A 27,263-nucleotide genomic window follows, 5' to 3' on the forward strand; every position below is an offset into this window, starting at 1 on the left:
CTAGGGCTCTGTCCACATAAGTGAGATTGGCATCCTTATAAAAGGGCTGAAGTATGAAGGGAGCACTCTTTTGCCTTTCCACCTTCCAGGATGTGAGGATACAGCAACAGGATGCTATCTTGGAGAGAGCAGCCCTCACCAGACACCAGTGGTGGTGCTTTGATCTTGGACTTCCTAGCTCCAGAACTGTAAAAAATAAATGTCTATTCTTTATAAAGTGCCCAGTCTAAAGTATTTTGTTATAGCAGCACAAATGGACTAAGACAGCCATATATGAAAAATCTACGACTAACATCACTGGAGAATGATTGAAAACTTTTCCCCTAAGATCAGCAATAAAACAAGGATACCCACTTTTGGCAACTTTTTTTTTTTTTTTTTGAGACTTAAGAGAGTCAAACTCTGCTGTTGCCCAGGCTGGAGTGCAGTGGTGCAATCTTGGAACTGCAACCTCCACCTCCCGTGTTCAAGTGATTCTCCTGCCTCAGCCTCCCAAGTAGCCGGGATCATAGGCTGCATCACCACACCCAGCTAATTTTTGTATTTTCAGTAGAGATGGGGTTTCACCATGTTGGCCAGGCTGGTCTCGAACTCCTGACCTCAGGTGATCGACCTGCCTTGGACTCCCAAAGTGCTGGGATTAGAGGCGTAAGCCACCGTGCCCGGCCACACTTTTGCCACGTCTATTTAACATCGTATTGAAAGTTCTAGCCAGAGCAATTAGGCAAGGAAAATAAATGAGGCATCCGGCCGGGCTCGGTGGCTCATGCCTGTTATCCCAGCACTTTGGGAGGCTGAGGCAGGTGGATCACGAGGTCAGGAGTTTGAGACCAGCCTGGCCAAAACGGAGAAACCCCGTCTCTACTAAAAACAACAAAAATTAGTTGGGCATGGTGATGGGCACCTGTAATCCAAGCTACTCTGGAAGCTGAGGCAGGAGAATCGTTTGAACTCAGGAGGCGGAGGTTGCAGTGAGCCGAGATCACGCCATTGCACGCCAGCCTGGGCGACAGGGCAAGACCCCATTTTAAAAAAAAAATTAGGCATCCAATTGGAAAGGAAGAAATGAAATCATTTCTGTTTGAATATTATTTGATCTTATATGTAGAAAACTCTAAAGATTGGTTTCATTAAAAGAAACTTTTAGAGCTAAACAACCCATTCAGGGCCGGGCACGGTGGCTCACACCTGTAATCCCAACACTCTGGGAGGCCAAGGCGGGAGAATCACTTGAGGTCAGGAGGTGGAGACCAGCATGGGCAACATGGTGAAACCCTGTCTCTACTAAAAATACAAAAATTAGCCAGGCATGGTGGTGCACACCTGTAATCCCAGCTACTTGGGAGGCTGATGCAGGAGAATCCCTTGAACCCGAGAGGCAGAGGTTGCAGTGAGCCGAGATCATGCCACTGTAGTCCAGCCTGGGTGACAGAGTGATACTCCATCTAAAAAAAAAAAAAAAAAAAAAAAAAAGGCCGGGCACAGTGGCTCATGCTTGTAATCCTAGCACTTTGGGAGGCCAACGTCGGCGGATCACCTGAGGTCAGGAGTTCAAGACCAGCCTGGCCAACATGGCAAAAACCCATCTCTACTAAAAACACAAAAATTAGCCAGATATGGTGGCAGGCACCTGTAATCCCAGCTACTTGGGATGCTGAGACAGGAGAATCACTTGAACCCAGGAGGCAGAGGTTGCAGTGAGCTGAGATTTCACCACTGCACTCCAGCTTGGGTGACTGAGTGAGACTCCATCTCAAAAAAAATTCTACTTACAACAACATCAAAAATAATAGAATATTTAGAAATTAACACATGAAGCAAAAGACTTTACATAGAAAACTCTACAACGTTTCTGAAAGAAATTTGAAAAGACATTATTAAATGTAAAGTCATCTCTAATTAAAGACTTAATATTCACAACACGACAATATCATCCAAAGCTATCTACATTCTGCATAATCTCCATCTCCATCAGAATCCAACATGATTGTTTTTCATAAAAAGAAAACCCATTATAAAATCGATAGGGAATATCAAGTGACCCTTAATTGCCAAAACAATCTCTTTTTTTGTTTGTTTGAGATGGAGTCTCGCTCTGTCACCCAGGCTGGAGTGCAGTGGCGCAATCTTGGCTCACTGCAAGCTCCGCCTCCTGGGTTCAAGTGATTCTCATGCCTCAGCCTCCCGGGTAACTGGGACTACAGGCATGCACCACCATGCCCAGCTAATTTTTGTAGTTTTAGTAGAGACAGACCATGTTGATCAGGCTGGTCTCAAACTCCTGACCTCAAGTGGTCCACCTGCCTCAGCCTCCCAAAGTGCTGGGATTACAGGAGTCAGCCATCAGGCCCAGCCTCCAAAACAATCTTAAAAAGAACAAAGTTGGAGGATTCATGCTTTTTTGTTGCAAAACTTACTACAAAGCTGTCGTAATCAAAACAGTGTGGTTCTGACTGGCAATAAGGACAGACATATAGGCCACTACAAGACAATAAAGTATAGAAATAAACCTATACATGATTAATTGATTTTCAACAAGAGTGCTAAGATCATTCAATTGGGAAAGGACAGTCTTTTCAAATTTTCAGGGAGAAAATTGTATATCTAAATGCAAAGGAATGAAGTTGGACCTTACCTTATACAATACACACAAATTAACTCAAAGTGGATCAAAGACCTAAACAAAGAGTTAAAGCTACAAAACTGTTAGAAGAAAACACAGGGAAAAAGCCTCATGGCATTCAATTTAACAATAATTTCTGGTGGAATTTGGCTGTGAATCCGTCTGGTCCTGGCCTTTTTTTGTTGGTAAGCTATTAATTATTGCCTCGATTTCAGAACCTGTGATTGGTTTATTCAGGGATTCAACTTCTTCCTGGTTTAGTCTTGAGAGGGTGTATGTGTCAAAGAATTTATCCATTTCTTCTAGATTTTCTAGTTTATTTCCATAGAGGTGTTTATAGTATTCTCTGATGGTAGTTTGTATTTCTGTGGGATTGGTGGTGGTATCCCCTTTATCATTTTTTAATGCATCTATTTGATTCTTCTCTCTTTTCCTCTTTATTAGTCTTGCTAGTGGTCTATCAATTTTGTTGATCTTTTCAAAAAACCAGCTCCTGGATTCATTAATTTTTTGAAGGGTTTTTTGTGTCTCTATTTCCTTCAGTTCTGCTCTGATCTTAGTTATGTTTTGCCTTCTGCTTGCTTTTGAATGTGTTTGCTCTTGCTTCTCTAGTTCTTTTAATTGTGATGTTAGGGTGTCAATTTTAGATCTCTCCTGCTTTCTCTTCTGGGCATTTAGTGCTATAAATTTCCCTCTACACACTGCTTTAAATGTGTCCCAGAGATTCTGGTATGTTGTGTCTTTGTTCTCATTGGTTTCAAAGAACATCTTTATTTCACAGCCGAATTCTACCAGAGGTACAAAGAGGAGCTGGTTCCATTCCTTCTGAAACTATTCCAATCAATAGAAAAAGAGGGAATCCTCCCTAATTCATTTTATGAGGCCAACATCATCCTGATACCAAAGCCTGGCAGAGACACAACAAAAAAAGAGAATTTTAGACCAATATCCCTAATGAACATCTATGCGAAAATCCTCAATAAAATACTGGCAAACCAAATCCAGCAGCACATCAAAAAGCTTATCCACCACGATCAAGTTGGCTTCATCCCTGGGATGCAAGACTGGTTCAACATATGCAGATCAATAAATGTAATCCAGCATATAAACAGAACCAAAGACAAAAACCACATGATTATCTCAATAGATGCAGAACAGGCCTTTAACAAAATTCAACAGCCCTTCATGCTTAAAACTCTCAATAAACTAGGTATTGATGGGACGTATCTCAAAATAATAAGAGCTATTTATGACAAACCCACAGCCAATATCATACTGAATGGGCAAAAACTGGAAGCATTCCCTTTGAAAACTGACACAAGACAGGGATGCCCTCTCTCACCACTGCTATTCAACATAGTGTTGGAAGTTCTGGCCAGGGCAATCAGGCAGGAGAAAGAAATAAAAGGTATTCAACTAGGAATAGAGGAAGTCAAATTGTCCCTGTTTGCAGATGACATGATTGTACATTTAGAAAACCCCATCGTCTCAGCCGAAAATCTCCTTAAGCTGATAAGCAACTTCAGCAAAGTCTCAGGATACAAAATCAATGTGCAAAAATCACAAGCATTCCTAACACCAATAACAGACAAACAGAGAGCCAAATCATGAGTGAACTCCCATTCACAATTGCTTCAAAGAGAATAAAATACCTAGGAATCCAGCTTACAATGGATGTGAAGGACCTCTTCAAGGAGAACTACAAATTACTGCTCAGTGAAATAAAAGAGTTCACAAACAAATGGAAGAACATTCCATGCTCATGGATAGGAAGACTCAATATTGTGAGAATGGCCATACTGCCCAAGGTAATTTATAGGTTCAATGCCATCTCCATCAAGCTACCAATGACTTTCTTCACAGAATTGGAAAAAACTACTTTAAAGTTCATATGGAACCAAAAAAGAACCCACATTGCCACATCAATCCTAAGCCAAAAGAGCAAAGCTGGAAGCATCACACTACCTGACTTCAAACTATACTACAAGGCTGCGGTAACCAAAACAGCATGGTTCTGGTACCAAAACAGAGATATAGACCAATGGAACAGAATAGAGCCCTCGGAAATAATACCACACATCTACAACCATCTGATCTTTGACAAACCTGACAAAAACAAGAAATGGGGAAAGGATTTCGTATTTAATAAATGGTGCTGGGAAAACTGGCTAGCCATATGTAGAAAGCTGAAACTGGATCCCTTCCTTACACCTTATGCAAAAATTAATTCAAGATGGTTTAAAGACTTAAATGTTAGACTTAAAACCATAAAAACTCTAGAAGAAAACCTAGGCAATACCATTCAGGCCATAGGCATGGGCAAGGACTTCATGACTAAAACACCAAAAGCAATGGCAACAAAAGCCAAAATTGACAAATGGGATCTAATTAAACTAAAGAGCTTCTGCACAGCAAAAGAAACTACCATCAGAGTGAACAGGCAACCTACAGAATGGGAGAAAATTTTTACAATCTACCCATCTGACAAAGGGTTAATATCCAGAATCTACAAAGAACTTAAACAAATTTACAAGAAAAAATCAAACAACCCCATCAAAAAGTGGGCAAAGGATATGAACAGACACTTCTCTAAAGAAGACATTTATGCAGCCAACAGACACATGAAAAAATGCTCATCATCACTGGCCATCAGAGAAATGCAAATCAAAACCACAATGAGATATCATCTCACACCAGTTAGAATGGCAATCATTAAAAAGTCAGGAAATAACAGGTGTTGGAGAGTATGTGGAGAAATAGGAACACTTTTACACTGTTGGTGGGACTGTAAACTAGTTCAACCATTGTGGAAGACAGTGTGGCGATTCCTCAGGGATCTAGAACTAGAAATACCATTTGACCCAGCCATCCCATTACTGGGCATATACCCAAAGGATTATAAATCATGCTGCTATGCTGCTATAAAGACATATGCACATGTATGTTTATAGCAGCGCTATTCACAATAGCAAAGACTTGGAACCAACCCAAATGTCCATCAATGATACACTGGATTAAGAAAATGTGGCACATATACACCATGGAATACTATGCAGCCATAAAAAAGGATGAGTTCATGTCCTTTGTAGAGACATGGATGAAGCTAGAAACCATCATTCTGAGCAAACTATCACAAGGATGGAAAACCAAACACCACATGTTCTCTTGTAGGTGGGAATTGAGCAATGAGAACACTTGGACAGGGTGGGGAACATCACACAGTGGGGCCTGTCGTGGGGTGGGGGTACTGGGGAGGGATGGCATTAGGAGATATACCTAATGTAAATGACGAGTTAAGGGGTGCAGCACACCAACATGGCACATGTGTACATTTGTAACAAACCTGCCTGTTGTGCACATGTACCCTAGAACTTAAAGTAAAATTTAAAAAAAGAAAAAAAAAACAATAATTTCTTCAGTATGACACCAAAAGCACAGACAATAAAAGGATAAAACAAATAAATTGGACTTTATCAAAATTAAAACCTTTTGTATACATAAGGATTCTATCAGTAGAGTGAAAATGCAACCTATGGTATGGGAAAAAATATTTGCAAGTCATATATCTGATAAGAGGTTAATATCCAGAATATATAAAGAATGCCTACAACTTAACAACAAAAAATCAAGCAATTCAATTTAAAAAACAAAAGGCCGGGTGTGGTGGCTCACACCTGTAATCCCAGGACTTTGGGAGGCCGAGGTGGGCAGATCACCTGAGGTCGGGAGTTTGAGACCAGCCTGACCAACATGGAGAAACCCCGTCTCTACTAAAAACACAAAATTAGCTGGGTGTGGTGGCACATGCCTGTAATCCCAGCTACTTGGGAGGCTGAAGCAGGAGAATCGCTTGAACCCCAGGAGACGGAGGTTGCAGTGAGCCAAGATTGTGCCATTGCACTCCAGCCTGGGCAACAACAACAAAACTCCGCCTCAAAACAAAAAGCAAAAGACTCAAACTTTCTGTAAATAAGATATATGAATAGCCAATAAGCAAATGAAAAGATGTTCAATATCCACTAACCATTAGGGAAATGCAAATAAAAACCTCAATGTGATACCATTTCACACTTGTTGGGATAACTCCTATTAGACAAACAAGAAGATGAAAGAAAAAGAAAATAGCGTTGGCAAGTGTATTAGTCTGTTCTTGCACTGCTATAAATAAATACCTGAGACTGGGTAATTTATGAAGAAAAGAGGTTTAATTGGCTCATGGTTCTGCGGGCTGTACAGGAAGCATAGCAGCATCTGCTTCTGGGGAGGCCTCAGGAAACTCACAATCATGACAGAAGGTGAAGGGGAAGCAAGCATGTCTTTCATGGCTGGAGCAGGAGGAAGAGAGGAAGTGGGGTGGTGCTACACACTTTTAAACAACAAGATCTCATGAGAACTTACTCACTATACAGTACCAAGTGGGGATGGTGCTGAGCCATTGATGAGAACTCCACCCCAATAATCCAGTCACCTCCCACCAAGCCCCACCTCCAACACTGGGGATTACAATTAGACATGAGATTTGGGCAGGGACACAGACCTAAACCATATCAGCAAGGATATCTAGAAATTAGAACCCTTGTGCCTTGCTGGTGGGAATGTAAAATGATACACCCTCTGTGGAAAACAGGAGGGCAGTTCCTTAAAAAGTTAGATATGGAATTTCCTTATGATCTAGCAATTCCACTCCTGGGTTTACATCCCAATGAACCCATAGGGGAAAAAAAGTTGACAATATCATAAATTGAAAATGAGTTTTTGACTTTTTTTTTTCTTTTGAGACAGAGTCTCACTCTGTCGCCCAGGCTGGAGTGCAGTGGTGTTATCTGGGCTCACTGTAACCTCCACCTCCCGGGTTCCAGCGATTCTCCTGCCTCAGGCTCCTAAGTAGCTGGAATTACAACTGTGTGCCACCATGCCCGGCTAATTTTTGTATTTTTAATAGAGACAGGGCTTCACCATGTTGGCCAGGCTGGTCTCAAACCCCTGACCTCAAGTGATCTGCCCGCCTCTGGCTCCCAAAGTTCTGGGATTGCAGGCATGAGCCACTGCGCCCGGAATTTGTTTTGTCTTTCTGAGATGGAGTCACCCAGGCTGAAGTGCAGTGGTGCGATCTCAGCTCACTGCAACCTCCACCTCCCAGGTTCCAGGGATTCTCCTACCTCAGCCTCCCGGGTAGCTGGGATTACAGGCGCGCTCCATCATGCCTGGCTACTTTTTGTATTTTTAATAGAGACGGGGTTTCACCATGTTGGCCAGGCTGGTCTCGAACTCCTGACCTCAGGTGATCTGCCTGCCTCAGCCTCCCAAAGTGTTAGAATTATAGGCATGAGCCACCGTGCCTGGCCAGAGTTTTTGACTTTTGATATTTTCAACTTATGATGGATTTATCTGGACACAACCCCATCATAAGTTGAGAAGCATACTGAATGTCTATCACTTCCGCACCATTGTAAAGTGGAAAAATCATAAGTCAAGCCGTCATAACTCTGGAACTGTCTGTATATCTGAAAAAATTGAAAGCAAGGATCAGAATCTGGCACACCAACATTCACAGCAGCATTATTCACAATTGCCAAAAGGTAGAAACATCTCAAATGTCCATCAGCAGATGAATGGATGAACAAAATGTTGTATATACATACAATGGAATATTTTTAAGCCTTAAAGAGGAAGGAAGTTCTGACATGTGCTACAACATAAATGAACCTCAAAGGCATTATTGCTAAGTGAAATAAGTCACACACAAAAGGACAAATATTGCATAATTCCACTTATATGAGGCATCTAACATAGGCAAATTCACAGAGGCAGAAAGTAGAATAGTGCTTACCAGGGGCTAGAGGGAGGGGAAATAGGGAGTTAGGTTTTAACGGACACAGTTTCTGTTTGGATAGATGAAAAAGTTATGGAGATGAATAGTGGTGCTGGTTGCACAACAGTGCGAGTGTACTTAATGCCCCTGAGTTGTACACTTAAACATGGTTTACCTAGTAAATTTTATGCTATGTGTATTTTACACAACTTTAAAAAGATGAACTATGAGTTAAAAGCATTGGGTAAATAAGTAGAATTTCAAAAAAGCATTTAAAAAATTATTTCCAAGTGTACTTTTCCAGAGTAGACTAGATACCATTGAAGTAAGAGAGACCCATCGATTAGAATAGAGATAGGAAGGCAAATGAAATTAAAATGACCAGAGTTTAAAAAGGATTAGACAGAAAGTAATAAATGTGACAGACAGGCACAGGAGATCCAATAGGCACATAATTCATGTCCCTGAAGGAGAAATTTGAATAGAACAGAAAATGTATTTACAGATGTAATGTAAAAAATTTTCCAGAGTTAAAAGTATGAATCTAAAAATTGAATGGGTACCTCGTGTCCAAGGAAAATAGACTCAAAATATATTCTTGTAAAGTTATTGGACTTCAAAGATAAAGAAAGTATGCTTTAAGCAACTATGCAAAGTAATTAACTAAAAGGAGAAAATTAGACCGGCCTCCAAGTTGCCACAGCTATATTTGATATTTGAGGACAGATGGGTAAAGTCTATATAGTCTTCATGCAAAGAAAGTGTGACCCAAGAAATTTTTACTCAGCTGAACTGTACTTCAGGGACAAAGGCAACACAAACATGTTTTTTTAATGTGCAAGAATTCAGGAAATATAGTTTCTACAACACTTTTTAAAAGATTCTAATAGAGGGTAGATGGAGAAAAGACACAGAAGGGACTGGTGATGACCATCAAATCCATTTAAAGATGCAACTAAGATGAAAACAAACATGGCAATTATGGTTAAAGAACAAAATGTAGGCCAGGCGTGGTGGCTCACGCCTGTAATCCCAGCACTTTGGGAGGCTGAGGCAGGTGGATCACATGAGGTCAGGAGTTCGAGACCAGCCTGGCCAAAATGGAGAAAGCCCATCTCTACTAAAAATACAAAAATTAGCTGGGCATGGTGACACGCCTGTAATCCCAGCTACTTGGGAGGCTGAGGCAGGAGAATCACTTGAACCTGGGAGATGGAGGTTGCAGTAAGTCGAGATTGAGCCACTGCACTCCAGCCTGGGTGACAGAGTTAGACCATGTCTCAAAAAAAAAAAAAAAGAGCAAAATATATATGTTATAAACTCTGACAGTGAAGGAGTGATATAACCAACAAAAGTTGAATGAGAAAGAGCAGAAGATAGGAAATAGGTCAAGTATGCTGGTGATATAGTTTGGCTCTGTGTCCTCACCCAAATATCATGTTGAATTGTAGTCCCCATTGTTGGAGGTGGAGCCTCATGAGGGGTAATTTGATCATGGGGGTGGTTTCTAATGGTTTAGCACCACCCCCCAAGTACTGCCTCATAGTAGAGTTCTCACAAGATCTAGTTGTTTGAAAGTGTGTAACACCTCCCCTTTCTCTCTCTCTCTCTCTCTGCTGCCAGCCATGTGAAGATGTACTTGCTTCTCCTTCACCTCCTGCCATGATTGTAAGTTTCCTGAGGCCTCCCCAAGCATGCTTCCTGTACAGCCTGTGGAAATGTAAGTCAGTTAAACCTCTTTTCTTTATAAACTACCCAGGCTCAGGTAGTTCTTTATAGCAATGTCAGAACAAACTAATACAGCTGGTTTCCTGAATGTTTAGAGCTGGTGGCCAGAATATATTATTTAAAGATGGTAAATCAAGCACAGAGGTCTAAATATATTTAAAGGCATAAAGGTAAAGCTTAAAAACAATATAATCCCTAAGTTGGGTGGTATGAAGAGAGGATATATGCTGATTCCATCATGTTTATGGAAAGGAGTGAAAAAGGCCGGGCACGGTGGTTTGCACATGTAATCCATGCACTTTGGGAGGCTGAGGCAGGTGGATCACTTGAGGTCAGGAGTTCAAGACCAGCCTGGCCAACATGGTGAAACCCTCTCTCTGCTAAAAATACAAAAATTAGCCGGGCTTGGTGGCATGCACCTGCACTTCCAGCTACTTGGGGGGTTGAGGTGGGATAATCACTTGAACCCAGGAGGCAGAAGTTGCAGTGAGCCAAGATCGTGCCACTGCACTCCAGCCTGGATGAGTGAGATCCTGTCTCAAAAAGAAAGAAAAGAAAAGAAAAGAAAAGAAGGAAGGAAAGGAAAGAAAGAAAGGAGTTAAAAAAATACTCTCAGGAAGATCCTAGGAAAAAGTGCAAACCATGACAAGAGCATCTAACTGTATTGCAAACATATGAAACGATATCACTGAAGGGGTGGAGGGCAAAGGTGCTGATTTGGTAACTTTGGAGTAAATGAGGTCTATAAAGCCAAAAGCAATAGGAACTGCAAAAAAGCATGGTACTCTAGTAAGTAAAGTTGTTTCCCACACAAAAAAAATGACATATAATTATGAGGTAAACAATTCTGAAACTGCCATACATGTATACTGGAATCAAACAATTGCGCAAGTGGATGGTGGAAAATGGGAGCCTGAATTCTCACTCATGGAGTAGGAATTTACCAATAAACAAAGGAGGTTAGAATAATCCATCTGGTAATGGACTAGAGTTGGAGACATCAGCAATATCTCACATTTTAGTCAATATAGATTCAGGTGATTACATGTAGAAATATTTGCAGATATGTAACATACACAGATAAGTATACACACATATATTTATGTGCTTTGTCAGCTGAGAGGGCCCAAAAGAAACAAAGCCCCAGTAGCAATAAGCATGCCAGGACCTATATCTTGGATTCCAATATTATTCTACAATAAAAAGAACCTTGGATTCTTGGAGAAATGGCGGATTCTGAGACTTGGGCAGGAAATATACAAGATTAGCTCAGAATATTGTGCAGTGTCAGAAAATAGACAAGTGCTAAACAAGAAAAACACACATTGATGAGGGTCCGTCAGAGAAGCAGAGGAGCTGAAAGATCTCCCAACGGCCAAAGCTGGAGCCATCCGAGCAACAAAATAAAGTAATATTGGATTATAACCCAAAGTACAGAATAAATACCCACCAGTCCACACTGATAGAAACAAATGATTGAATCAGTTACTAAATGGGAAAGAAGAGACAAACCTGTGCAGAATTTCAGATTACTTATATAGATACTGCATTGAATTCATGGTGATTAATTCCAGTACCAGAAGAAAAACTGGCTGTTTTGGAGTTCCTGAGAAAATATCTATTTTCTTCAACATGTCACCTTCCTAAAATGTTTTCAAGGGTAGTTTTAACTGTTTTTGATTTTTTCCTTATGTGCTGACTTCAGAGCCTCAGCCTGAAGAAGGTGGGATTTCGTGGCCTTGTCTGCCTATAGAGCCCACTACAGGGCCATACACAAGGCAAGCCTTCTTGCTTGCATTTAAAATAGTCATAATGGTGCTTTATGCGGTGCCATGTGGTGTGATGTTTCTGTAATCATTTAGTGCTGAGACTGATAAATTTATCAGTCACTGGTGCCAGTTCAGCTGACACCCTCCACCTTCTTCCCAAATAAACCTCCTCCTTCCCACCTCCTCCTTCTCTCTCAGCCCCAATGATGACAAGCTTCTGATCATTGCCTGAAGCCTCTGCCTTGACCTATTGCATTCATGCCCACCATCAAGCCCAGTTTAAACCCGCGCCTCCTACTGATACCTCCTGCTAGGGTACTAGTGATTTACTATTCTTTAAGACAGAAGTGACCCGAAACCCAGCTCTCCCAGGATAGCTGCCAGGACCTGGCCATGATTCAAGCCCAAATAACATAAGTCAAATTACACACTCAGTGAGGAAGGCATTTTTTTCAAGTCCCCACCCTTGTGTGAGTGAAGGTGGAACAAAGATTGTGTGACCATGTTGTTCAAACACAGGAAAATGACTGCATTCCCTCCCCCTAGTTTTCATTTGTTGATTCTTCTCCAAGCCCTGACTTCCAACTGTACTTCTTTTTTGATGCTGCCTCTTGCTTAGAGGATTCTGAAGGGAAGGACAGGGTAGTATGCTGTTCTAAAGAGTGTGGGACTTTATCCTGTAGGCATGGGGAGCCACTGAGAGGTTTTTAAGGTGGTCAGCTTCATATTTTTGTCTTTGGAGGTAAGTTCACTCTGAAGGCCAGCCAATGGCAGGGCAAGGCACCCACTGTCCTCTCCAGGAAAGCAGTGGCCATTCTGGGCACACCTAAGTCAATCCAAAGCTGAGAGGGGCAGGAACTGATGTGATCTTAGGATGCCGAGACACTAGAATATAGCCAGACACACAAGGTTCAGATGTTCTGGCCTTACAAGCAAATTGTATTAAATCAGCCATGCTTCCTAAGCTTCGTCCCACCTTGGTAAACATAAAAAATAAGGATATCTGTACAACTCACTGGGATCAACTTGAGTGAGCTTGGATAATTCTAAAAGGAGCTTCATGGATAATAATTATTTACATTTCCTTTATATGGTACTCTTATAAAAAAGAAAAAGAAAAACAAAAAAATAAATGACATATAATTACGAGAAGAAAAATAAAAGCAAATCTTGGGGTAGATTTAAATATCAACTTTGGGTAAAATTTCCTGATAACATTCTTCTTGGAGTCTCTTTTAAATATCAAGTTTTGTGTTAAAAATAGTTCCTGATCATTGCTCCTGCACATAGTTCTTGATCAAGATTTTTTTTTTTTTTTTTTTTTTTTTTTTTGAGATGGGAGTCTCACTCTGTCACCCAGGCTGGAGTGCAGTGATGTGATCTCGGCTCACTGCAACCTCCACCTCCCGGGCTCAAGTGATTCTCTTGCCTCAGTCTCCCAAGTAGCTGGGATTACAGGCACCCACCACCACACTTGGCTAATTTTTGTATTTTTAGTAGAGACGGGGTTTCATCATGTTGGCCAGGCTGGTCTCGAATCCCTGACCTCAAGTGATCCACCCTCCTTGGCCTCCCAAAGTGCTAGGATTAAAGGTGTGAGCCACCACGCCCGGCTGATCAAAATGTTTTTAAATGATCATCTCTTTAATTTTTGATAGTTACCATGGAGAAAAACTTTTTTTTTTTTTTTTGAGTTGAAGTCTCACTCTGTCACCGAGGCTGGAGTGCAGTGGCTCACTGCAACCTCCGCCTCTCGGGTTCAAGCAATTCTCCTGCCTCAACCTCCCAAGTAGCTGGAATTACAAGCATGTGCTACCACATTTGGCGAATTTTTGTATTTTCAGTAGAGATGGGGTTTCACCATATTGGCCAGGCTGGTCTCGAACTCCTGACCTCAAGTGATCCACCTGCCTTGGCCTCCCAAAGTGCCTGGAATACAGGCATGAACCACCGTTCCCAGCCAAAAAGCTATTTGATACAAGAAGTGATGATAAAATGTAAAGCCATCGGCTATGAACCAATGCGAAAAAAAAGAAAAAAACACACAATAAAAAATCAAAAGGAAATAAAGACAATAAAAGAAACAAAAAAGAGCCATTTTTTTTTCTGTTCGTATAGTTATGTAAGATTTTGTATAGAAGTGTATCATGCATGTATGTGTGACCACACAGCCTTGGTGTGCCACTGGACCAATTTTCACAAACACCCAGTACCAGCACCCAGATCAAGAAACAGAATGGTACCAGCACCCCAGAAGCTCCATTCATGCCTCTCCCAGCAAATACTCCTTCTCTTCCAATAAGGTAACCAGCATGCTGACTTCTGTAAGTGGAATTTATATGAATAATTTGTTTCGTGCCTGGCTTCTTTCTTTCAATGTTATGTTTGTGAGATTCATCCACACATCACTTAGTGTGAAAACAGTTCGCTCATTCTCAAGACTGCATAGGATTTTATTGTACGAAAATATCAGAATTTACTGTCCACACTCCTGCTGATGGACCTGTGGGTAGTTTCTAGTTTTTCTGTTGTGGTTGTGTGGCTGTGAACACTCTTCCGCATGTTTCTTTGTGCGCATATGCATACGGTTCTGCTGGATATGCATATGGGGGTGAAGTTGTCAGGTCGTGGAGTACAGATGATTCCAGCTGACACTCCTACCAGGAGTGCAGAGCTGTTCCACATCTTTGCCAACACATGGTATTGTCAGTTAAAGCCATTAAAAAAAAAACAAAACAAAAAAAAACCACAGTGATTCATACATTTGTAGCAGCTGAAATAATATTCAAAAGATCTGATGGCTCTTTTCTTGTATTCATAATGGCAATACACATTTTTTTCCTCCTGATAATGTAAGTGAATCCTGAATCTAAATAACTTAGTCACATCAAGTATTGTGAAACAATGAAACTCTAATTCACAGCTTGGGCAAGCACTGTTAGAAGTGCTGCTGTCAGCTGGGATGTCACCAGAAGGCCCACTCAGCTGCAAACAGACATTTTCCAAATATTTAAAGACAAGGATTCTGCGCCTCCCCCGTCTTCTTCCCTTCCCACCCCTCAGGGCCACTGAGAGTGTCTGAGTCTTAGGACTCACAGGGGACCACTGGAGGTCACTGGCTGGAATGCTCCAGCACGCATGATCGCCACACGGCTGACTTTGGCAAAGCCATACTATTAACTAATCCTCTCAACTAGTACACGAATGAGGTAGAAGACATGTTATTATCTCAATAGTACAGAGGAGGAAACTGAGGCCCAGCAAAGTAAGAGACTGTCCCCAAGTCAAGCAGCAAATGAGCTGCTACATGAAGGCAGAGCCTTACTTCCCACCACTTTCTGCTGCAGAACTTTGCTCACAGAGGCCAGCTTCTAGTAACATCTCGCTGGAGGGTGACAGCGGCTCCTCTGCTCAAAGGGAGGAATGGAAGACTTGAAAACAGAATTTCAAATAGCTTGTCTCTTTGAAATCCTTTTTCAAGTTCAAGCGTTCACAAGGGTGAACACTACTACCTCATAATGTACCTGGCAGCTGCCTCTGTGGGTTTCTGTTTTATTTATCCCTCTGCCCTCTCTGTGTGTCTAGTCACGTGTCTTCCTTCTTGCCCTATCTCCTCCCATTTTTCTAAGTAGCTAAAATATGGAATTGGAACATTCTAGATATATACGCATTCCCCTTGTATTTATTAACTAAAGACATGTCACGTGTGTTAAACTTTTATTAAACCAAGCGAATTTAATCTTTTGAAAACAAACCTAAAAGCCAGTTAGGTTGCCCAGCTCTGTAACTTTCTAGCTGTGGACACATTACAAAATGTGCTTCCATTTCCACACCTGTAAAATGGAGATAATAACAGCACCTACGTCATAGGGTCATCTCAAAGATGAAATAATTTGGTATAATAAACAGTTTAAAATGTGCCCTGCACCTCAGTGTGCTGTTTGCTAACATGAAGTGGTGTTTTTACCCTCCCTGTGTGGGAGAGGGCCTCAATTTTGTCTTCTACCTTGGACTGGAAGTCTTACCTGCACTTACCTCTGGGATTTTTTCAGGTGTCCCTGTCACCAGGATCATCAATGGCAAAGCAAGACTTTTTCATTTACTGGGCATTAGTGATGATTCAGCACAGAGAGGAAGTGAGGGAGGAGTTCAAGACAACTAGGACTCAGTTTCTGAAGGAGAGTTGCTGGAAGTTTCTGACAGAGAACTGAGTCTGGAATCTTCTCCTTGGTTGGGGTAGGCCCACACCCACACTTAACTTTGGGAAACAGTTAATTGCTGTTTTAGTCAGTTTGGGCTGCTGTAACAAAAATACCATAGACTACATGGTTTAAACAACAATTTATTTCTCACAGTTTTGGAGGCTGGAAAGTTCAAGCTCACAGTACTGGCATGATTGGGTTCTGGTGAGGGCCCTCTTCCTGGTTTGCAGACAACCATCTTCCAGCTGTGTCCTCACATGGTGGAGAGTGAGCACGAGCCTCTTTCTCTTCTTATAGGGGCACTAATCCCATCATGGGGCCTCCACCTTCATGACCTCATCTAACCCTAATTACTTCCCAAACACCCCACCTCCTAATAGATTCCCTTGGGGGTTAGGGTTTCAACATAGGAATGTGAGGGGACACAAATGTAACATTTACTTCTTGTCAACTATCTCCCCTTTTTTGCTGTGATAATTTTGTATACCAGTCTCTTTTCCTTCCGGGCACTGACATGCTTGAGGGACGGCAGGAGGGGTACCCTGAATACATTGTTCTGACACATTCAAGATTTGTTGAAAGAATGAATGTAATCAACACCAGAAGAGAGGTGATCAGCAAATCTGAACTTTTCTTTTTCAAAATGTATTCATGGCCGGCAAGGTGGCTCACACCTGTAATGTCAGCTCTTTGGGAGGCTGAGGCAGGTGGATCACTTGAGGCCAGGAGTTCTAGATCAGCCTAGCCAACATGGTGAAACCCCATCTTTACTAAAAATACAAAAATTAGCGCAGCCTGGTGGCTCACGCCTGTAACCCCAACTACTCCAGAGGCTGAGATACAAGAATCGCTTGAATCTGGGAGGCAAAGGTTGCAGTGAAATCACGCCACAGCACTCCAGCCTGGGCGACAGAGTGAGACCCTGTCTCAATTAAAAAGAAGAAAAGAAAAGAAAAAGAAAAAAATAGTTGCTTCTCAGTTTGATGATATGCAGTCACTCTCACAAATCAGTAATTTATGCGACAATAATCACGGAAAATATACTGCTTAGGCTTATAAATATTTAAACAGATAAACATACTTTTTTTTTTTGCAAGACCTCCCTCAGTCCCCCAACCCACTTTTTTATTTGACACAGTTAATAATAAATGATTTCTTAAAAGTAGAATACTTTTTTTTTTGCTTCTGGTATCCTGAAAATAAAGAAAAGAGTACATTTCAAGAAAACAAGTTGAAAAATTAGTCACAATAAAATGAAAGGCGATTGATCTAATTCCCTGATGTACACTCTAAGGACATACAGCTCTGTTGAAGGCTCACTGATTTACAGGGGAAAATATCTAGGATATACCAAGAATAAAAAGAAGTCTAATATAATTTTTAAAGAGAAATATGCAAATACACCCTGAACTGAATTTCTTCTCAAAGTTCATTACAGCAAGAACTCCATTTTCCAATTCAGTGGTACATTCTCTCTAGGCTGCAAAAAATGCAGTGGACAAAATGACATTTGAAAAAGGTATCTTTAAAGATACCTTTAAGAGCAATAGTCCCCTTATGCCATTTACGCTCACATAAGAGACTGGAATAGCAAAGCACTATGAACAGTGATGAATGTTGTAAAACTCCCTGGTGAGGCTTAATCAATACTGCCTATAGCCGTGTCCACCGGAAGAAGCTCGTTCTCTGTGAATTCTAGTGGGAAAGAATGATTGAATGATGAACACGTTTTCACTGGCTGCTCTATCAGATACTTAAAAGTTTCTGGGAGGCCTTGCCTTTTTTACCCGAGGAAGAAGTGAAAATGCGTCTTGCACAATTGCTTAACTATTCCCAACGCAAGACTTCTTTATATCATTTATTTCCCTAGTAATGTGGGCATAAGGAATTTGTATTACTGGCGCGGAAACTTGGGTGTAAAAGTGATCACAAAGATTACATGGGGCCAGGCGCGGTGGCTCACGCCCGTAATCCTCGTAATCCTCTCGGGAGGCCGAGGCAGGAGAATCGCTTGAATCCGGTAAGGCTGCAGTGAGCCGAGATCGCGCCACTGCACTCCAGCCTGGGCGATAGACAGAGACTCTGTATCAAAATAATAATAATAATAATAATAATAATCCGAGCCTGACCAGTCGCCCCACAGCGTCAAGGTGAAACCAGGTGACCGCGACTACAGCGTTTAATAATGGGTCCTCAGGCAAAAACTCCACGGATGGGAACCCCGCGCCTCTGAAGCTGCCCAACGAGGCGGTCTCCTGGTGGCGCCTGCCCCGCCAAAGGAGCAATGAGGGGCTGCGTTTAGGCGAAGCCGGTATTGGGCGAAGCTTCTGGATCAGTCAGGGGCTCAGAAGGGACGTCTGTGGGAGAGGGGTCAGCACGGTATCCAGACCCCGCCCGGGGTGAGGTTGGTACTGAACTGACTGAGGGGCATGGAACCCCCACCCTCCACCCTGGTAAGGTGCCGGGGCCAGTTTGGGCCGGGACTCCTAGAATTTGAATCGGGGGTGGTCTAACGCTGTCGCCTGCGGGGTGTGCAGGAGGCCCCTAGGGAAGCCAAGAGTTCGTAGAGCCTGGGCGCCGCTCTATGCTCGGCTCTCGATTGCTCGAGCCTGGCAGCGGCGGGCGGCGCACGCGACGGCTGGGGCTCTGCGCTCGAGGGGTCGAGCCTGGGCCGTACAGGCGGCGGTGCGCACTCTGCGGCGGCCTCTGCGCCTCGGGCGGGCGGGAGAGAGAGGCCGCGGCCGCCTGCGTGGGGATGTCGAGGAGCTCGAAGGTGGTGCTGGGCCTCTCGGTGCTGCTGACGGCGGCCACAGTGGCCGGCGTACATGTGAAGCAGCAGTGGGACCAGCAGGTCGGTGTCACGTGACCGTCTCTTCCTGGCCCGCGCGCGGCGGCGACCGGGGGCCTCTCGTGGTCTCTGCCCGCTCGGTTCCTCAGCTCCTCCTCGTGTCTTTCCCCCGCGGTGGCGCGGCCCTGCACCCCACGCGTTTGCGGCTGCGGCCGGCGGCCGCCCTGCTGGGCTCCGGGCGCTGCAGCTCCCGGCGGGCGTGTGCAGCCCGCAGATTCAGGACGACCCGGCTGCCAGGCTTAGCGCCTTTGGAGCTCCGCGCTGAAGGGGCCTTGCTCCGCACAGGCACGGCACGCAAGCTTTTGGGGTGCCCAGTGGCTCTGTTTTCAAGTCAGCCGGCCCGCAGGGTGCGGACCTTTCCACATCTCACTTGGGCCGCTAGAAAATAGAAGGTGGGGAAGGAGTTTCTTGGGGTGCATTCTGCAAGCTACCAGCCTCCCTCCTGGCCCAAGGTTGGGGTTAAAGCCTAATGTGTTTTACGTGCTATTGATTTTATCCCATGGTAAGGGAGCCCCCCTCCCCGTACTCACTCTCCATGCCTTTGACCAAGATAATTTGGTGAGATGTTTGCACTTCTCGTTTAAATGAACAGTTTGCTATGGAGACTAGAATCTGGGAACGATAGAGATAACAGTCTCCAGATTTTCTTTTTGGTACTTTTATTTCAGGAAATATCCGTGACCTACTGATCAGTAGTGACTATTCTGTCCTCTCAGTTCATATTTTCTTTCTTATTCAAGTTGACAGAACTTTAATGGCTGATTACTGTGTGGAAGCTACCTCACTAAGCACCTTGGGAATACAAAGATAAGGAAACTCCACTCTTCCAGAGGCTATCAGTGATTCACGACCTTGCTGAGAACAGGGTCATTGGTGAATTTTCAGAAAACAACTTGGCAGTGATTGGGGTTGAACCTAGTTCACCAAGGGTGAAAATAATGGACTGGATGAATCAAGAGTAAACAGTCTTTTCTTGATTTGCCTACCCAGAGCTTTGGACTGTGCTATGTGCTTGATATACAGAGATGAAGTGGATGAGGTCTTTGTTCTTGGTGTTCACAGACTGTGGAAATTAGAAGAGAGGAAGCATGTGATGGTACAAGAATTTTGACGAGGGGATGAGATGACTTAACAATGAAAGGGCACAGGAGAGATCAGAGATTTGGGATTAAAATGTGCTCCTAAGGGGCTGGCTTTTGGAATAGAGGCAGAAGACTTCCGCCTCTTAGAAGGAAAAGTAAAAGATGTTGATCCTGGGAAAACTTGAGATGGAGTAAAATTTAGTATGACAGATGTTCTGACGTCAGTGAAGTGATGTTTGAAGGGTTTGGGTAGGGATGGATTAGAGCTTGGCTTTGGACCCTAACTGATCATCAAATGTTCCCGGAAAGTTTTTACAATGTGACTAAGGTTTGGTCCCCACCCCAGACCATTTAAACCAGAATCTCCTGGGGATGGGGACCTGGTTCAGCAATGTTTTAAAAGTAACCCAGAGAATTTTAACACAGGGCTAAGCACCATTGTGTTACAGAGTGGAAAAGTGGTTATTTGGAAGTTAGAGATGAAGAAAAAGTTGACCAAAATAACGTGTGTGTGTGTGTGTGTGTGTGTGTGTGTGTGTTTCTTTTTTTTCCTTTTATGTCCGGTTCTTCATTAGGGGCTTACATTGTATTAATAGCAGTGGGAAAGACTAGGACAAATGATTAGCACAGTGGATGTGTCGGAAGGTTCAAGGAAGCAAGAAATTAGATAATGAATATTGTTTCCTGACCGTCTACCACATACCAGGCAGTGTATTAAGCACTTTATGTATATCATCTGTAATCCTCACAGTAACCTAGCAAAAATTAAGCAGTGCTACATGAGGAGCCAGAGTTCTAGGTGTTAGGGTTGGAAGAATAAAGAGGTCTTTAGTGGTTAGTAAGGAAAGTGGTTAGAAAGGTAGTTCAGTGAGGGTCACAGGAAGGATGTGTGAGGCAATCAGCATAGACCTTGAAACCTAGAGGAAGATAGCAAATGATGGGATGGAGAGCCAGATCATAAGCACACATGACATCTCTGAGAAGGAAGGGTAGGATCTGGGAGGCAGGTGTGGAAGGAATGATTCTGGTGAATGGTGTGGGCTTGGGAGGGTGGGTATCGGTGTGTCATGGTGTAAGAAGCACAGGACAGGAAGACCTGCAGTTGGGGGAGTGGAATAAGCACCTCCGTTTTTGTCTCAGTGGGGATCTTGCCAAGGGTGCATGGTTCAAGACAGTTGTGTTTCAGTTGAGTTATATCAGTCCCGGGACTCCTTCAAATCCCTCATAATGAAGCTGTAGGCCTGGAGGAGGTCCAGCAAGTAGGTATTATATTAGGTGAGTTTTTAAAAATAGGTAAAATAATTTGGAAAAAACCCCACAAACATACGCAGGCCCTGGGCCCCACTCCCATTAATTCTACTCTATATAGCCACTATTAAAAACCATTTATTGGCCAGGCACGGTAGCTCATGCCTGTAATCCCAGCACTTTGGGAGGCTGAGGCAGGCAGATCATTTGAGGTCAGGAGTTCGAGACCAGCCTGGCCAATGTGGTGAAACCCCGTCTCTACTAAAAATACAAAAAAATTAGCCAGGCCTGGTGGCGCACGCCTGTAATCTCAGCTACTGGGGAGGCTGAGGCACAAGAATCGCTTGAACTCAGAAGGTGGAGATTGCAGTGAGCTAAGATCGTGCCATGGAGCCAAGATCTCCAGCCTGGGTGACAGAACGAGACTCCTTCTCAAAAAAAAAAAACAAACAATAAAACAAAACAAAACAACCTATTTATTTATTTTGAGATGGGGCTTGTTCTGTCACCCGGGTGGGAGTGAAGTGGCACAATCTTAGCTCACTGCAGCCTGTGCCTCCCAGGCTGAGGTGATTCTATCACCTCAGCCTCCGGAGTAGCTGGGACCACAGGCACACACCACCACTCCCTGCAATTTTTTTTTTTTTTTTTTTTTTTTTTGTATTTTTGCTAGAGATGGGATTTTGCCCTGTTGCCCAGGCTGGTCTAGAACTTCTGAGCTCAAGCAGTCTGCCTGCCTTGGCCTAAGATTACGGGAGTGCTGGGATTACAGGAGTGAGCCACCACGCCTGGCCTAAAACCTTTAGAGTATTTTGTGAGCAATAAACTATAAAATGTTAGTTATTAGTAATGACTGATGTTTTTAAAAGTCTCATCTTGGGTGCCAGGTCCACGTTCTGAAATGCTGTGGTTTTTTAGTGCTTACTAAGGTAACTACCACTGATGAGCATTTATTTTTTCTGCTGGTAGTAGCATCCTTCTTTTTCTTCTTTCTCTGTTACATAATTAATTAATAATTCTGCATGATTTTTACATTTTTAACTTTACATGCTAGAAGCCAAGTTCAGATTTTAGTAATCTGCATTTTTTCTCTTGGTGTTTATTGTTCAGCTAGGATAACTGCTAACAGAAGAGTAGTTTAGAGTGTTACTGTAGTAACTCGCCAAGTTTTTAAAGCATTACATATCAATTAAACTTTAAAAATTTAACATTGGCCAGGTGCAGTGGCTCACGCCTGTAATCCAGCACTTTGGGAGGCTGAGGCAGGTGGATTACTTGAGATCAGGAGTTCAAGACCAGCTTGGCTGACGTGGTGAAACCCCGTCTCTACTAAAAATACAAAAATTAGCTGGGCATGGTGATGCACGCCTGTAGTCTCAGCTACTCGGGAGGCTGAGGCCGGAGAATCACTTGAACCCAGGAGGCGGAGGTTGCGGTGAGCTGAGGTCACACCACTGCACTCCAGCCTGGATGACAGAGCGAGACTCTTGTCTCAAAAAATAAATTAAAAAAAATTTAACATAGTGCCAGTTTTTTTTTTTCTGTTATTTCCCATTAAATTTTCTGTACTAAATGTTCAGGAATTTCTTAAAATATGATAAGAAATCATTTCAGTAATAACATTTAGCACACTACCAAATTTATTTGATCGTTTATTACATTTTACATTTGTACAGAAAATTAAAATAGTAACTGGGTATTTGGAATCTGAAAGTTTTAAGTGTATTTTGGTAACACTGTTATTTGGATTTGAATGGCACAAGGATGGGGACCACCTGTTCGGGATGTTACTGAAATCTGTTTCTTACGTTTTTAGAGGCTTCGTGACGGAGTTATCAGAGACATTGAGAGGCAAATTCGGAAAAAAGAAAACATTCGTCTTTTAGGAGAACAGATTATTTTGACTGAGCAACTTGAAGCAGAAAGAGAGAAGATGTTATTGGCAAAAGGATCTCAAAAATCATGACTTGAATGTGAAATATCTGTTGGACAGACAACACGGGTTTGTGTGTGTGTGTTGATGGAGAGTAGCTTAGTAGTATCTTCATCTTTTTTTTGGTCACTGTCCTTTTAAACTTGATCAAATAAAGGACAGTGGGTCATATAAGTTACTGCTTTCAGGGTCCCTTATATCTGAATAAAGGAGTGTGGGCAGACACTTTTTGGAAGAGTCTGTCTGGGTGATCCTGGTAGAAGCCCCATTAGGGTCACTGTCCAGAGCTTAGGGTTGTTACTGAGAAGCACTGCCGAGCTTGTGAGAAGGAAGGGAGAGAAGGAAGGGATGGATAGTAGCATCCACCTGAGTAGTCTGATCAGTCGGCATGATGACGAAGCCACGAGAACATCGACCTCAGAAGGACTGGAGGAAGGTGAAGTGGAGGGAGAGACGCTCCTGATTGTCGAATCCGAGGATCAGGCATCAGTGGACTTATCGCACGACCAGAGTGGGGATTCCCTCAACAGCGATGAAGGAGACGTGTCTTGGATGGAGGAGCAGCTGTCCTACTTCTGTGACAAGTGCCAAAAATGGATACCAGCCAGTAAGGAGCTTCTCAATTCCTTTGATTTGTCAATTCCTGTGTGAAGGTTTGTTTTTCCAACCTGTGAAAGAAACGTGAATGTAAAAGAGACCTAAATAAAAGGATAATTATATTTATTCTCTAGTTGATCAGCTATAAATTTATATAAAACACAGGCATGTTTGTACTAATGAAACGTACTGTCAACCTCTATCACATTGTTAAATTAACACTTTTGGTGGTAACTCAATAAAATTGAGAAAATTGGAAATCCTGTGTTACTTAAAGAATTAGCCATATTTTTCTAACAAGGTCACAGAGATTTAGGGCCAAATTCCAGTCCCAGTGTTGAATTCATGTTCAAGTTTATAAAAATTACTTTGTTAATATTTAACTTACGTGGAGAACTCCTGCTATTGTATACTGAAAAGAGGTTAGAATTAGCAGATTGAAGGTGTTTTTTGCCCTTTTTCTAGGACCAGTCTTTTTTTCCATTTTCCTTTTTTTCTGCTGGCAAGAGATACCTCATACACACTCCCTGATTGCCTCAATCTTGAGATTTTCTTTTCTTTCTTTTTTTTTTGAGATGGAGTTTTACTCTTGTTGCCCAGGCTAGAGTGCAATGGCATGATCTCGGCTCCTGGATTCAAGCGATTCTCCTGCCTCAGCCTCCCAAGTAGCTGGGATTATAGTGTTTGCCAGCACACCTGGCTAATTTTTTTTTTTTTTTTTTTTTTTTTTTGAGACGGAGTTTTCCTCTTATTGCCCAGGCTGGAGTGCAATGGCATGATCTTGGCTCACTGCAACCTCCGTCTCCCAGGTTCAAGTGATTCTCCTGCCTCGGCCTCCCGAGTAGCTGGGATTACAGGCATGCGCCACCATGCCCGGCCAATTTTGTATTTTTAGTAGAGATGAGGTTTCTCCATGTTGATCAGGCTGGTCTCAAACTCCCGACCTCAGGTGATCCGCCCGCCTCAGCCTCCCAAAGTGCTGGGATTACAGGCATGTGCTACTGTGCTCGGCCCTGATCTTGAGATTTTCAATGGCCAGCTTCCTGGCACCTGAGGAGCGTGGCTTGCCAGCCATCATATGGTTTATACCGAAACAGGATTTTCCCATTAGGCAAGAGACTAGTAAAGATATAGGTACTTGAGGAATGCCTTTGTGTAATATAATTTGTAACCAAGTCAGAGAAATACATATATAATTGTGAAAAGGGTCATTTTCTGGCATGTGGAAATGTTTTTCTTAAAATGGATTCAACTTCAAATTTAGTCACTGTTAACAAATTAATAGTAACATTTTCACAGGAAATGCAGAATTTACTAGTTAGCTGGTTTTTGCTTCTGAGCGGTCTCTGCTTATTAATTTCAGGTTCTGCCTGAATTCTCAGTGGCTTTCCCTTTGTCCTGTTGAGGACAAATTTTAAGCTGCCCTTTGTGGTCAGGACCCTGCTAACTGTAGTTTCTTTGATACCCACACAACTTTGCAGTTAGGGTGAACTTATTCTTCACAAACAATTCTTATCCTTAGGGCTTTGCACAGTTTTTTTCTTCTGGAATATGCATCTCCACAGCCTCCATTCTCCCTATACACAAAGACACCCCTTTTCACCTGGCCAATTTCTAATCCTAAGCCTCCCCCTAACATAGGTTGGGCCCCCCTTTTATTTACCCTCACACTGCCCTGTGGTACACAGCACATTCCATTCCTTATGTCACAGAGCATCAGCATCACCTGAGGGACTAAGAAATGTAACTCCTAGGCTCTGCTTCAGAAATTGATGCATTTTATCTGGGCTAGAATCAAGCATATTTAGAAAACCAAGAACAACCTGGGTGATTCCAATGCACTGTGAGCATGGAGAACCACTGTGCTGTTGTGATCACCTATTTTCTATGCCGCCCTCAGGGAAGTGCAAACCTGTGAGATCAGGCACCATTATCTGTCTTGGACTTTGTATTCCCGGTTCCTAGCCCAGTGCCTGGTATGCAGAGGGAGCTCATATTTTTTGAAAGAATGTGTGAAGAGACCTGCCTCTGGGAGTCAGGAATGTGACAATTGGGAAATCCAGCAACAATACCTGCTTTTCCAGTACCTTTCTCCTAAAAGTTACTGGATCCTACAGATCTCAGTGGGCGTATACTTGGTGTTGGAAGAATAGAAATCTTTCTAATTCCCTTCCTTTTCCCCATTTTGCAATTGTGGGTTGGCTGAAGAAAAGAAGACAGCATGGGAAAGGAAAATCTGGGTGATAAACGGATTAAACCTTTAGGTTACCGCTGCTCTAGATAAACCCATGATGTGACTTTTTGTTTTTCTCCTAGGTCAGCTGAGGGAACAGCTCAGTTACCTTAAGGGTGATAATTTTTTTAGGTTTACTTGTTCGGATTGCTCAGCAGATGGCAAGGAGCAGTATGAAAGGCTGAAGCTGACATGGCAGCAAGTGAGTAAAAAGCCCTTCCCCAAGTCCATGAGGGTGGTTCCCCCAGGAGTTTGTTGGAACGAATATCTAGAAACTTAGGGATGAGCTTTTGAGTTGTTTGGAGGGGCACTTTTTATTTTGCAATGAAATTAGATACCGAATATGTGGAGAAGGGAGTGAAAAATACTCGCTGTGATCCCAGCACTCTGGGAGGCCAAGGCGGGCAGATCACCTGAGGTCAGGACTTCGAGACCAGCCTGGCCAACATGGTGAAACCCCATTTCCATTGAAAATACAAAAATTAGCTGGCTATGGTGGTGGGCCCCTGTAATCCCAGCTACCTGGGAGACTGAGGCAGGAGAATCGCTTGAACCTGGGAGGCGGAGGCTGCAGTGAGCCCACACCGTGCCACTGTACTCCAGCTTGGGCGACAAAGTGTGACTCCTTTTCAAAAAAAAAAAAAAGAAAAATAGTCACTGCTGACTTGGTGAATTGGGCTTGAGAGGCTTGAGAATCTCATGATTTCTTTTATATGTGATACCAAGCTCTGATTATAATTGAAAATGAAATTCTCATTTTCCTGGCAGCCATTTTAAGAACAATAAAACTATTTTTTTAAAGTGGAAAGATGGCTATGTTGAAAATAGATTTGGAAGAAGGAAGGTGACTGATTGCAAAAACCAACATAACCCAGCTTTTCTGCATTTGAACTCGGAGATGTTTGAATTTTTGTTTGCTGAAATACTTGTTCATTTTTAACCGTCTCTAATATCAGCACCCTAATCTAAGTCAGCTGTATCCTAAACAATAGCTTTTTGCTGACCTCCAGGTTGTATTAAATTGTTTTAGTTTTGTTTCTATATCAATATGTTAATGTATAATATGAATAATAATAAGGCATCAATGTATACTTTTTAGTTCAAAAACCAGATGAAACCAGACATGGTGGCTCACATCTGTAATCCCAGCACTTTGGGAGGTGGAGGCGGCCAGATCGCCTGAGCTCA

General features: G+C 42.7%; 2 protein-coding genes across 4 annotated transcripts in view; both read left to right on the forward strand.

Annotated features, from left to right (window-relative positions):
- Window positions 1-18,736: 18,736 nt before the first annotated feature.
- PET117 (PET117 cytochrome c oxidase chaperone) lies at window positions 18,737-24,102 on the forward strand. Its single transcript, XM_009436862.5, has 2 exons — window positions 18,737-18,985; window positions 23,129-24,102. The coding sequence occupies exons 1-2, from the start codon at window positions 18,890-18,892 to the stop codon at window positions 23,276-23,278; spliced, it is 246 nt and encodes an 81-aa protein (XP_009435137.1). The 5' UTR covers window positions 18,737-18,889; the 3' UTR covers window positions 23,279-24,102.
- The window catches only part of KAT14 (lysine acetyltransferase 14), a 46,391-nt gene continuing 42,721 nt past the window's right edge, over window positions 23,594-27,263 (forward strand). For all 3 annotated transcript variants that reach the window (XM_009436859.2, XM_054674827.1, XM_054674828.2), the window contains exons 1-2: window positions 23,594-23,852; window positions 26,159-26,277. In XM_009436859.2, coding sequence (XP_009435134.1) covers window positions 23,594-23,852; window positions 26,159-26,277 — 378 coding nt within the window. The remainder of the gene's footprint in view (window positions 23,853-26,158; window positions 26,278-27,263) is intronic.

This window comes from Pan troglodytes, chromosome 21 (genome assembly GCF_028858775.2).
Source record: "Pan troglodytes isolate AG18354 chromosome 21, NHGRI_mPanTro3-v2.0_pri, whole genome shotgun sequence".
NCBI classification, from domain to species: domain Eukaryota; kingdom Metazoa; phylum Chordata; class Mammalia; order Primates; family Hominidae; genus Pan; species Pan troglodytes.

Bases quoted from the DNA above. Each gene is read 5' to 3' on its own strand.
- PET117 (XM_009436862.5), top strand. From the start codon at position 18,890: ATGTCGAGGAGCTCGAAGGTGGTGCTGGGCCTCTCGGTGCTGCTGACG. The intron at 18,986-23,128 runs GTCGGTGTCACG...TTACGTTTTTAG, and splicing joins AGCAGCAGTGGGACCAGCAG to AGGCTTCGTGACGGAGTTAT.